The 13,233-nt window shown below is 40.3% G+C and overlaps 1 protein-coding gene across 1 annotated transcript; it reads left to right on the top strand.

Annotated features, from left to right (window-relative positions):
• Positions 1 to 7,637: 7,637 nt before the first annotated feature.
• Positions 7,638 to 9,621, top strand: LOC145630763 (pectinesterase-like). Its single transcript, XM_081682933.1, has 2 exons — positions 7,638 to 8,792; positions 8,918 to 9,621. The coding sequence occupies exons 1-2, from the start codon at positions 7,742 to 7,744 to the stop codon at positions 9,619 to 9,621; spliced, it is 1,755 nt and encodes a 584-aa protein (XP_081539059.1). The 5' UTR covers positions 7,638 to 7,741.
• Positions 9,622 to 13,233: the final 3,612 nt, after the last annotated feature.

Genomic DNA, 13,233 nt, shown 5'->3' with positions numbered 1-13,233 from the left:
CAATTACAGCAAGGACCAGCGTCAGAAGAGCCCGACGAACAAGCAATCGATGAAGTGGCGCTGGATCCCAATGAACCAGAGCGGACCGTCCGGATTGGGGCGTCACTCGACCCAGGTATAAGAACTCAACTTATTGAATTTCTTAAAGCTAACAAAGACTGCTTTACTTGGTCGCATGAAGATATGACAGGCATCAGTCCCGACGTGATTACTCACAAGTTGAACGTCGGCCCCAATAATAAACCAATCAAGCAGAAGCGACGTAAGTTTGCGCCAGAACGAAATCAAGTGATCAACGACGAGGTCCAAAAGCTAATCGAAACAGGAAAGATAAGAGAAGTCAGATACCCCGGCTGGTTAGCAAACTTCGTGGTAGTCAGCAAGAAGAACGGGAAGTGGAGAGTCTGCATAGACTTCACTGACCTGAACAAAGCATGTCCCAAGGACCCATTTCCTCTGCCGCACATCGACGTAATGGTCGACGCAACCGCCGGTCACGAGCTGCTCACATTCATGGACGCATATTCAGGCTAGAACCAGATATTGATGCATCCAGACGACCAAGAGAAGACAACCCTCATGACGGACAAAGGGATCTATTGTTACAAAGTTATGTCGTTTGGACTAAAGAACGCGGGAGCAACATATCAAAGGCTCGTTAACAAGATGTTCAAAGAGCAACTAGGGGACACAATGGAAGTATACATCGACGACATGCTAGTCAATTCCAAAAAAGCAGAAGATCATATCGGTCACCTCAAGCAATCCTTCGACGTTCTAAGACAATATGGTATGAAACTAAATCCCACTAAATGTTCTTTTGGAGTGTCTGCAGGAAAATTCTTGGGATACATCATGACTCAAAGAGGGATTGAAGCAAGTCTCGATCAAATAAAGGCAATCATCAACATCCAATCCCCCAGAAACGTCAAGGAAGTACAGAAGCTGACAGGACGCGTCGCGGCACTCAATAGGTTCATAAGCAAGTCGTCCGACAAATGTCGCCCGTTCTACGACGTCCTAAGGAAGAACAATGATTTCCTATGGACGGAGAAGCACGAGAAATCCCTGCAAGATCTCAAGAAATACAAGGCATCACCTCCTCTGCTGTCCAAGCCAAAAGAGCACGAGACGCTGCAATTGTACTTGGCTGTCAGCGCGACGTCCGTTAGCGCAGTCTTGGCAAGGGAAGACGACCACCAACAACTACCTGTATACTACGTCAGTAAGTCTCTACTCGATGCAGAGACCAGGTATTCCGCCCTTGAAAAATTAGTACTTGCTCTAACGACCGCTGTTAAAAAGTTGTGACACTATTTCAAAACCCACCCAGTGGTGGTACGCACTAATTTTCCTCTTAAGTCTGTATTACGCAGCCCAGATTTGACAGGTAGGTTAGGCAAGTGGAGCGTCGCTCTTAGCGGGTACGACATTAAGTACCAACCAAGAACGGCCATAAAGTCCCAAGCCCTTGTAGATTTTGTGGCGGATTTCAGCCCAGAACTGGAAACCCTAGCAGCCCAAGAACTCAAAGAAATCAACAGTGCCCAAAAAGAAGCAATCTGGATAATGTTCTGCGATGGCTCGTCAAATCAGAGAGGCGCCAGGCTAGGCGTCGTGCTAAAATCACGACAAGGGGACATGATCGTACAATCCATCAGCTGCGACTTCAAAGCGACAGACAATGAAGCAGAGTACGAAGCTCTAATTGCAGGCATGACCGTCGCACTAGACTTAAAAGCAACAGGCCTAAACATTTACAGCGACTCGCTATTGATCGTCAGCCAACTGAACGGGGAATTTGCAGCCAAAGATTAAAAAATGATGGCTTACCTAGAGGCCGCCAAGAGAAAATCTAAGCAGTTCAACCCGTTCACAATCAAGCAAGTTCCAAGGGACAAGAACACCCAACATGACACCCTAGCCAATTTGGGTTCAGCACTCAGGAAGTCACCCTTCAGTACCATCCCTCTGGTCCACCTTCAGAAGCCGTCAGTCGACACATCCCAAATACCAGATGTAATGGCAATAGACCCAACTCCAAATTGGACGACACCAATCATCCAATACCTGAAGGACGATGTTTTGCCAAACAATCCACTAGAAGCAAGAAAAGTCAGGTATAAAGCCTCTAGATATACCATCAAGCATGATGTATTGTTTAAAATATCGTCTACAGGTCTTTGGCAAAGATGTCTCGTCGGCAATGAACAACAAGAAGTCTTGCAGGAGAAACACGACGGAGAGTGCGACAACCATTCTGGAGGTCGCAGTCTAGCAAATAAAGTTTTGCGAGTGGGCTACTTTTGGCCAACTCTGAAGAAAGACGCCGAAACATACGTAGCAAAGTGCGACAGCTGCCAAAGATTTACAGGGTTAACGCACAAGCCACCTGAGATGCTCCATCCCACGCTGTGTCCATGGCCCTTCATGAAATGGGGGATGGACATAGTAGGGAAGCTTCCAGTCGCCCCAGAACAGAAAGTATTCATGCTTGCACTTAAGAACTACTTCTCAAAGTGGATTGAGGCAGACTCATTCACTCAGGTACGTGACAAAGAAGTCACTTCTATTCATTTATATGGAATAACATCATCTGCAGGTTTGTCATCCCCTCAGAAATCGTTTGTGACAACGGGTCGCAATTCATAAGTGACAAGACCAGAAGATTCTGCGACAAGTGGAACATCAAGCTTTGCACGTCAACACCTAGGTACCCACAAGCCAATGGCCAAGCTGAATCAAGCAATAAGATGATTATTCAATCACTCAAGAAATGACTTAAGAAGGCCAAGGGAAAGTGGGCAGAAGAACTCCCGTCAGTCCTTTGGGCGAACCAGACGACTCCAAGGACGTCAACAGGGCAAACACCATTCTCACTTGTCTATGGGTGCGAAGCAGTCTTGCCATCTGAGGTACGGATCCCAACCGCAAGGTATGGTTTCATGACAGGCGAACAAAACAACATAGAGAAGTCATCCAACCTTGACACATCAGAAGAACTAAGAGAAGCAACCTATCTAAGGATGGCAACACAACAGCAAATCGTCGCACGAAGCTTCAACAAGAACGTCAAAGCCAAAGTGTTCAGGATTGGAGACTGGGTGCTAAGGAAAGTCTTCCAAAACACCAAGGATCTAGCAGACGGAAAACTAGGCCCGACATGGGAAGGACCGTACCAGATCCTCGACGTCGCAGGCAAAGGAGCATACAAACTCATGACTAAGGAAGGTAAGGTCGTTCCTCGAAGCTGGAATGCGACACATCATAAAATTTACCACTTTTAGGTAAAGACGAAGGTACTCAAACGCCTGAAAGTCTTAAATCCATTCGCTTTTTACTTTCGATTTTTTGGATTAAGTGTTCTGACTTAGGCATCGGAGGGCCGTTGGCAAAAACGCCAACGGCCAGCCCTAACGCATGTTTTGCAGAATTAACGCAAGGGCATTAAGACGCCAATTCTGGGATAAGACGCGACAGAGAGGTCAGTCAAAGCCTAGAAGTTGGACGAGACACAACAGGAAGTCAGTCACGACCCAAGATAGCCGCGGCAGCAAAATATCTTACTAACGACGTCAAGTTTGGCCAACTGACGTGCGACATCAGTTATTGGGGGCACCTCCCATATATACAAGCACTCAAGTCTACTCAACGACATAGCAAGAAAAGTCTCTGTTTTGTTTGTCATGTTTTCAAATGTAAAGAGCATTTTTGAAAGCACGATCCTTTTAAAAGTTTATGTACTTAGTATTGTTTACGTGCCTTTCAAGCTTGTATCTAAAGTTCAAATATACGCAAGACATGCACAAAGTAATAAAACACAAAGCATTTTAGCACATATACACAAGTCTAAAGTTTTTGCAGGAAACAAAAGACTGACTGTCCCACGACAGCCAGTAAAAATCAGTAAACACCTTTCAAAAGCACAAACCTGGCCGTCCCACGACGACCAGTAAAAAAACCAAGTTCAACAAAGGAAAAGCAAGTTCAAAAGATCAAAAAAAAGGGAGAGATAACAAAAGTCACACGTCCTCAGTAGTGGCGTCCTTGACTCCAGAAGTGCCAACCCCAGAGGCATCCTCAACAGCGACACCCTTAACTCCAGAGGCACCAAGTCCAGCGGCATCCTCGGATACTTCAGCCGCGACAACAAGGATGACTTTAGCGAAAACGCCATCAAAAGTCTTGGCACCTTCGTCATTCCCCTTAGAATCTGCAGTGGACATAGCATAGTCTCCAGGGACGTCACCTTCAGAAGCCAAGTCAGCCTTGGTGCCCAAGGTTGCCAGAAATTTGTTAAGTTCTCCTTGAGCAGCATCAACAGTAGATGACCAGACAGAAAATGCTTCAACAACTTAGCACGGGTTGTCAACTGATCGAGGCACTTGGAGTTTACAGCGTCCTCTCGAACCTCAGCCAAAGTAGTTTCCAAGTCAGCCACCTGTCTCTTCTCCTCCTCCACAGTATCCTCTAAAGAAGCAAGACGCTTTCCCCTCAACTCCATAGTAGTGTTGAAACCAGAGATTTGCATGTCCTTCTCTTCGACTTGCTTCTTCAACTTCTTCACCTCGTCTTTAGCAACACGCTTCGCATTGCTTAAAGTCCCAACCAAGGCTCGAAGAGAATTCAATTCCTTTTCATTGGAAATAAAAAGACCTCGAGTGGTGAGCGAATTCTGCAGAGACTGTGAAAGAAAGAAGGGTGTCAAAGCAAAGAGCAACCTAAGAAAGAGCAAGACATGAATAAGAGACTCACGTTCAACTAAAGAGACACCGCTTCACTAACGATTTGGGCAGGAGACATCTTCTCTAGACGCCTCTCAGCGCCAGGAAACACCAACTTCTCTGCTGCCGGCCAAAGTGACGTCGACATAGACGGACCAGCAAGAAAGTCAGAAGGGACGCGCCCCACGTAATCGACGTCCTTTGGGGCTTTAGGAATCCCTTTAGCGCGAGCACTCTGCATTGTTTGGAGGGGAGAAACGTCCAGTACCACGTCCTCAGAAGTGGTTGAAGACTGCTTTCTTTTCTTTCTCCCAGCGCGTTCCAACATTTCCTCATAAGACATCTTCGATTTCCCAGATTGAGATTCTAAAGCAAAACAAAATTAAACATTCCAGCTCGAAAGCACTAAGGCGGAAGCAAAGTATCAGAGTAAGTGCGTTCTTACCAGCAGCCATTTTTTCTCCTTCACCGGCTTGTTCGGTGTTCCCTGTCGCGCTAGCAGGACGCTCGAATGTCCGTTTCCCAACTGGGATGCTCAGAACAACCTCGACCTTCTTCAAACTACTCCTCCCTGGTGAGACCGCAACAACGTCGATATCTGCAACAAAGTAAGCCATAAGAACCACGTCAAAACAAATTTAACCGTTAAGCGACAGAAGATATAAGAAATACCTCCGTCGCGCCAACCACAATGAATCCAACTAGCTTCTATACCCAAATACTCCCTATCAACAAAAAAATAGCGTGACTTCCAACCGCGATCATTCACCCCTGCTTGTTCAACCAGAACAGGATGCCCTCTTCTCAAAACTAAGGTACATCTATTCGTGTTAGAAAAAGTTAGTTTGTACGCATAAACCAAGTCAGACAGGTTAAAAGGGTCCTCCCTGTCTTCCGGCCTTTCATCTTCGGTCAGAACTTGGATTAGAGCACATTCGAGGAGCCCAGCTAATGCCATAAAAGCCGGAACGTCACCCTCACCAAGATCGCAAGGAGGATCTTCATTATCAGCCATGTCTCCGACAATCTTACTTTCACCCCTCTCTAAAACCCTAAGTGAAAATCTAGTCCTTTGAGGTAAAATTGACTTCCTAGTCATACGATAACTACACAATCGAAAAGTATCAAAGATCGAAGTTAAGAAAGTTACCTGAAAAAGTAGCCGAACTTCGAGCAAGTCGCCGGAAAAATGCAAAGTTAACAGCGTAAAATCAAAAAAGCAATTTGGGAATTTTTAGAGAGAGAAAGAAGAAGTGAAGGAAGTGTGTAGAAGTGGAAGAGGCACAGTTATTTATGCATCAATTAGGTTGGGAAGTTATTACAGTTTTGAAATATAGTGGGTTAGTGGGAAGTTAATTGTTCCCCTGATCTACCCACGATCAGCCCAACAATTGGGGGCAAATTGTTATGGGTAATTTTTAGGCTCGTTTCGACGCACGTCAAGTCGCACGTCAGAGGGAACGCCAAGCAGCGAAGATAACATAATTCCCTTGAAAGACGGATTGACCAAGTCCTTAGTGTATATTTGTTCGACAGTTTTATCCCCCAAAAATCAAAGATCTTCTCCTTTAAATATTCGTCGCCAACAAAGAGATAAGCTAAAGACCAAGTCAAGAAACGACTTCCTACTTTCAAGGGAGACGTTGGACGACTCCAACGGCTCTATGAACAGCGTAGTTAACCTAGTTAGCTCTATTATAAATAGGGGAGTAATTGTATCACTTAGGATCATCTCATACACAACTCTCTAGAATTTAAACTATAACATTCTCGCAATCATTGTAATCATCAGTTTCTCATAGTGAATCGGTGGTCTTGCACTCACCCGCAGTTTTTCCCGTGTTTGGGTTTTCTGCGTCATCAAATACTTTGTCTTTTACAGCTTTCTTTTACACTTTACGAAGTTCAATACTCTAGCCGTCGTATGTCCCAGCCTTAGGTCTCCCTTAGGCGAAATTTGGCATAAACATTTGCCTTCTTTTGCTCAACACCAAGTTTTGTAGGTGTTTGTTGTAATTACTGACTTGACTCTAGCCTTTTAAATATATTCTACTTTTAGTGTGCTAAAAAAAAAAAAAAAAAAAAAACTTTGAAGGTAAAGTTAAAATTTTAGAAAGTGTATACAATTATAGATTGACTTTGAATATATTCTACTTATAGCATTGACTTTAAATAAATGAAATAGTGTTCTTTGTATGATAAGACATAAGTCAAATAATAGTGTTACAGTGAGTGTGCTTTATGTTAATTAATTTGTCCTATTCAAGTAATTGTAATACTAATTTAACAATGAGTATATATTTTCCATTCAAAATTATATGTTTAGCAATTAGCATTGCACTTTTCTAGTGATCACGTAGAGTTTTTATCACCAAACTTTCATATGAATTCATTTTTTTCTAACTGTAATAAATGGTAAATTAATATTATTTCTTTTGTCAATGTAGTTTTGTTAAGTATTAATATGTATTATACAATGAATATGAGATGCCCCAAACATAGCATATATCTAAATAAAGTAAATTAACAATGTTCCATTGATCATATGATATTATTAGATCTACTAATAGCAACCACCAAAACTTAAATCCATTGTAATCCACTTGTTGTCCTAAAATTAATCAACCCCAAAATAACCAAACGAAGATAAAGGATTCAAAACACTTTTTTTTTTTTTTTTTTTTTTTTTGGAAACAAACTTTTTAAACTTAGAAAATAACCACAAAATTCTAATCTTGACTATAAATGCGCTACATCATTCTTTTTTTCTTATTTAGCATTTTACCACTATTTAAACACTTCTTCCCCAACAATCTTACATAGCATTATAGAGCCTTCTGGGGGCTTGTAAAATTACAATAATTAAAATAAAAATAGGGACTTAAGCCCCAAACAGCTCTACCAATCCAAAAAAAAAAAAAAAAAAAAAAAAAAAAAAAAAAAAAAATTTAAAAATAATAATCCCACCACATTTTTCTTACCTTTAAAACAAAAACCAAAAAAAAAAAAATTACAAAATGGGTAAGAGTCCTATTGTTATTGCTATATCGGCCATATGTGTGGTGGCATGTGTCGCGGCTGTTACACTTGGTGTTTCAAAGTATGGTCACAATGGTAATGACGGACCCAAAGGTGGCGGAGATGACCATAAGATTGCCTCAGGTACGAAAGCAATCCAAAGCATATGCCAACCCACGCGGTACAAGCAAGCTTGTGAAACAACCCTGAGTAATTCGGCTGGAAACACTACCGACCCTAAGGAGTTGGTGAAGGCGGCATTTAGGGTGGCAAAAGACGAGATAACAAAAGCATTGGAAAAATCCAACACGATTAAGGCTGCTAAAGATGATCCTCGTGCAGCTGAAGGCTTGGAGATATGCAAGGAAGTGGTTGGCTATGCCGTAAATGACCTTGAGAGGACAGTGGATTCTGTGGGCGCCTTTACCATGGATAATGTTGATGACTTCCTTGAAGATTTAAGGGTTTGGATTGGTGGTGCCATTACTTATCAAGAGGTTTGTTTCGAGGCGTTTGAGAATTCTACTAGTGATGCAGGGACTAAGATGCGTAGCTTCTTTAATGTGTCGCGTGAACTTAGCAGCAATGCCTTGAACATCATCACTGAGGCCAAATCTATGCTTCAATACCTTGACATCCCAGGGCTTGACCTTAGTGCCCTTGGTAGTGGTGCTGGTTCTTCAGCTCACCGTCGTCTTCTTCACAAGGCAGGTAAGGGAGTGTGGGTTGCTGGTGAGATGCCTCCCTGGGTCAATGACCCTAAACGCAAAATTATGAACGTCCCCGTCTCTCAGATTAAGCCTGATGCTATTGTCGCTCAAGATGGTTCTGGCCAATACAAGACCATTGGTGAGGCCGTAGGAAAGGTGCCCCTAAAGAACGAAATCCCCTTCATTATCTACATTAAGGCTGGTACATACAAGGAGACCGTCCTCATCGAAAAGAAGCATACTAATGTCATTCTAGTTGGTGATGGACCTACTAAGACTATCATCACTGGTAGCAAGAACTTTGCTGATGGTATTCAAACTTTTAAGACTTCAACTGTTGGTAAGTACTTATATGTAATTTATAGGTGCAATTTTCTCACTTATAAAATATACTAGATATATCTCAAAAATATATTATATGCTAATTATTTTCTACAATGACAAATAAAATGCAACTCTATACAGGTGCTGTTGGAGATGGATTCATGGCAAGGGATATTGGATTCGAGAACACTGCAGGACCACAAGGCCACCAAGCAGTTGCCTTAAGGGTGGTGAGTGATTTCGCCGTCATATACAACTGCCACATTAGTGGACACCAAGACACATTGTATGCAGTAAGAGGTCGTCAATTCTACAGAGACTGTACCATCTCAGGCACAATCGATTTCATATTTGGTGATGCACAAGCAGTGTTCCAAAACTGCAAGTTGCTAGTAAGAAAGCCAGGACCCAACCAACAATGTATGGTAACAGCCCAAGGTAGGACCGAGGAGAAAGGACCAGGTGGGTTCGTGATGGAAGGTTGTACCATCTCTGGTGAGCCTGACTACAAGGCCGTAAAGGCTCAGTTCCCAGCCTACTTGGGACGACCATGGAAAGAATACTCTAGAACCATCTTCATGTACTCGAACATTGATGACTGTATCGCTCCTCAAGGATGGACTGAATGGAGAGGAACCTTCGCCCTTGACACATTGTTCTACGCCGAGTACCAAAACAAAGGTACAGGTGCTGATACATCTAAGAGAGTTAAATGGGCAGGACTCAAGACTTTGAGCGCTCAACAAGCTGATGGTTTCACTCCTGCTAAGTTGTTCGTTAGCGGCGACAAATGGATCCCTCAGACTGGTGTTCCTTATGCTGCTGGAATGTTTTCTGCAAGCTAAGCGATTAATTAATTAGAGGTTAAAAGACGGAAACAAAAAAATTTAAAATAATTGTGTGGAAAGACGAGAGATTGTTTGTAACTTTACAGAAAATAGTAGAAAAAATGATTTCTGATGAATCACAAATGAAATTCGTTGTAGTGTATTTTGTTTTGCATAACATATAATCAACATATTTATCATGGTATGTTCATTCTATTTATATTTATTTTTATTAAACCTTATATGGTTTGGAATGAAATTAATATAGAGCCTTTGATTTCAAAGGTAGAGTGAAGAATACTTTTACTTATTTTTTAGGACATTTTAACATGAAAATTTGTTTTTTCCTATCTCTTAATGTGATTAAGCAATGAATAATTTGTTTATCAAATTATTTTAGCTGGGTTAATTGAATTTGATTTATCTACATAAGTTTCTTATTATAAACAATGTTTCATCAATATATTTTGCTTTTTCATAAAAAATTTATCGATTAAACTAACCCGGTTCTCGCTCTTAGGAACGAATTTGATTGGGTCTTTCATGTATAAACTTATAATCAAGATGTAGTGAGAACCACATCCTGAAATGAGAACTAAAAACCAATTTCCGTTGTTAGATCAATGTTATCCAATACAGAGGTTTATTTACGTGTCATTAATGGTACTTACGTAATTTAGCAACTTCTCAAACTTCCTGATTGCTTTACTTTAAACCATTTTTATTAGTTTTTAAATCAATTTGATTAGCATTTTGTTTACTTTTTCAAATCAAATGAATGAAAAATTTTCTATAACTGTTTTACATTAAAAGGATTTAATAGTTTATATTTCAAGGAACAATTTGAAAATTATTATTGATGACAGTGGCGGATCCAGGATTTCTAGTTAGGGGTAGCACTACGCATTAGATAACGTATTAAAAAACAATAAATAACTAGAACTCATTAATTAGTCGTTATATAATATAATATACTTCCTCCGTTTTAAAATGCTTGCTCCACTTTTCATTTCCGGCCGTTTTAAAATACTTGTTGTCTTGCTCCATTTCCTTATCTCGAAAGTTTTTACAATATTTAATTCACTTCTCTTAACTAGTGGGATCTAATAAAATGATTTTTTTTTTTATTAACTTTGGATTCTCTCTTTTCTAATTTACCTTCTACTAACCCAACTACCTCTTTATGTTATTACTTTATGACTTTCTCTAATTTCTCCTAAATCTCCGCGCATAGAGAAATAAAACAAATATATAAAAGCGGATGGAGTACTATTTAGATTATCGCTTTTTAATACTAAATAATTTAATGATTATATACGAGCTATAAAAAAAATATATGTATGAAAATGAGAAGAATTAATATGAATGGAGAGAGTATGGTAGATTAGAAAGCAATTTCTACATAGTGACTCATATGAATATGGGTAGTTTTCATTTAAAAGGATTTAAAAAAAAAATTTAAACAAATTAAAAAAATAAGATTCAAGAGGCCTCGAACCGCTGCCCATCAAACTTTTGCACCAACAAACCATCGCACATTACTATGTACTATCATACAAGGAATACTATATATACTTAATAACTGCTGTTGTATATTGAGCACTTTGCCTTTTTTTTTTTTTTTTTGAGGGGTAGCACGTGCTACCCCTTGCCTCTACGTAGGTCCGCCACTGATTGATGATGTGTTTTTCTCAACAAAAAACTACGAAAAATCATGTCAGTTTGTTGGTAAATACATCTACTTCCTCCAATCCGTTTCTATTTAATCTATATTAGCTTTTAAATCAATTTGATTTACATTTTGTGGTTTATTCTTTACTTTTTTCAAATCAAATAAATAATGGATGAAAACTTTTCTAGTCTATATGATTGTTTGAGTCAAAGGGATTTTAAATTTGATAATCAATGAAACAATTTGAAAATTATTATTATTATTATTATTAGGAAAAATTGCCAAAAATAATACAATCTTTAGGCCGTTCTTTTTAAATAATAAAATAATACAACCTTTTGATTATACCTGAATAATACAACCTTTGGGGGGCTTCAATTTTAAACAGGTTAAAAAACTTGTAACTTGTGTAGCAGGTCACCCGTAACACGTGGCATCATATGATTGGTTTAAATTATGTAATTTTATTATTATTTTTTTTTTCTAAAAAGTTTGATTAAAAAAAATAAATTTAATCCCCCTCCCCTGCCAATCGTCCTTCTCCCTCGCCAGCACCGATCAGCCCACCTCCCCCACCTTGGCCCTTCTTACTCGCCAACCATGACCGTCGACCACCCTCAATCCCATCTCCCCCACCACCGGTCACCAATCCTACATTCCTACTACTAATAGTCTGCTATTCTCGACCCCCACCTCGATCTGTTTTGAGGGGTTAATGATAATGGTGGAAGCTGATTTGGGTTCGCGGAGGGGTAGAGGGGTCGAGGCTTGTGAATGCTGGAGTGGGCAAGTAACGACAGGAGGTGGCCGAGAAGAGGAGGGACGGACGGACGGTATACAGGGTTGGGTTCAGGCTGGTTTTCGGGGTTAATTACTTGAGTTTCAGGGTGGGGTGGTTTTTCGGGTTTAGGTTTCATGTGTTTGTGTGGTGGCCGAGAAGAGGAAGGACGAGTTTAGGACTAGGTCGGCGGCGCTTTTTTGGGTGGTTTGGTAGGTCGACGACTGTTTTATGGGTGGTGTAGCAGGTCGGCGGCACTTTTGGGGTAGTTTGGTAGGTCGGCAGCGCTTTTTTGGGTGGTTTGGTATGGAAGACGAGTTGCCGGAGGTGGTGCTGGGGTGGTTTTGGAGGAAAGGAGAGAGAGAATTTTTTAAAAAATTAAATTTTATTTTTAGCCAATCATAAAACAACACGTGGCATGGTTAACCTGTTGAATAGGTTACAACCGGTTTTTGCCTGTTTAAAATTGAAACCCCCCAAAGATTGTAATATTGAGGTATAATCAAAAGGTTGTATTATTTAAAAAAAAAAACGGCCTAAAGGTTGTTTTATTTTTAGCAATTTTTCATTATTATTATTATTATTATTATTATTATTATTATTATTATTATTATTATTATTATTATTATTATTATTATTATTATTATTATTATTATTATTAAATATTATGTTGCCGTGATTTTCTACGCGAATCCACGAGTGCGATTTGGCTAGCTGAATCGCCCAGCGAACAAATCGCCTCCTTGCTAAAAAGAAAAGCGGACCCGCAAAATAGCGCCCAATTCTCATCGATCTCAATAGATATTGGTTGACACGGGCATATAAGACATGTTATACTGTTAAATAACAAGCTTTCAATTCTCTATTTCTAGTGAATTTGTGTGCTTGGGAGTCCCTGATGATTAAATTAAATAAACCAAGATTTTACCATGACTGCAATTTTAGAGAGACGCGAAAGCGAAAGCCTATGGGGTCGCTTCTGTAACTGGATAACCAGCACTGAAAACCGCTCTTCTCATCGAGAGTAGGTTCTTTTCAAATACAAAAAGAAAAGAAACATTTTATACTTCTTCTGACTTTCCGTTTTCCAACAGCAATTACACATTCTCTCGGCCTCTGATTACAGTGTTAGAATCCCCCCTAACTGAAGCCAATCCACCCGCGCTGTTTGCTCAGTTGC

Source organism: Chenopodium album, chromosome 5 (genome assembly GCF_948465745.1).
Source record: "Chenopodium album chromosome 5, dcCheAlbu1.1, whole genome shotgun sequence".
NCBI classification, from domain to species: domain Eukaryota; kingdom Viridiplantae; phylum Streptophyta; class Magnoliopsida; order Caryophyllales; family Amaranthaceae; genus Chenopodium; species Chenopodium album.
This window is presented reverse-complemented; position numbering and strand designations above follow the sequence as displayed.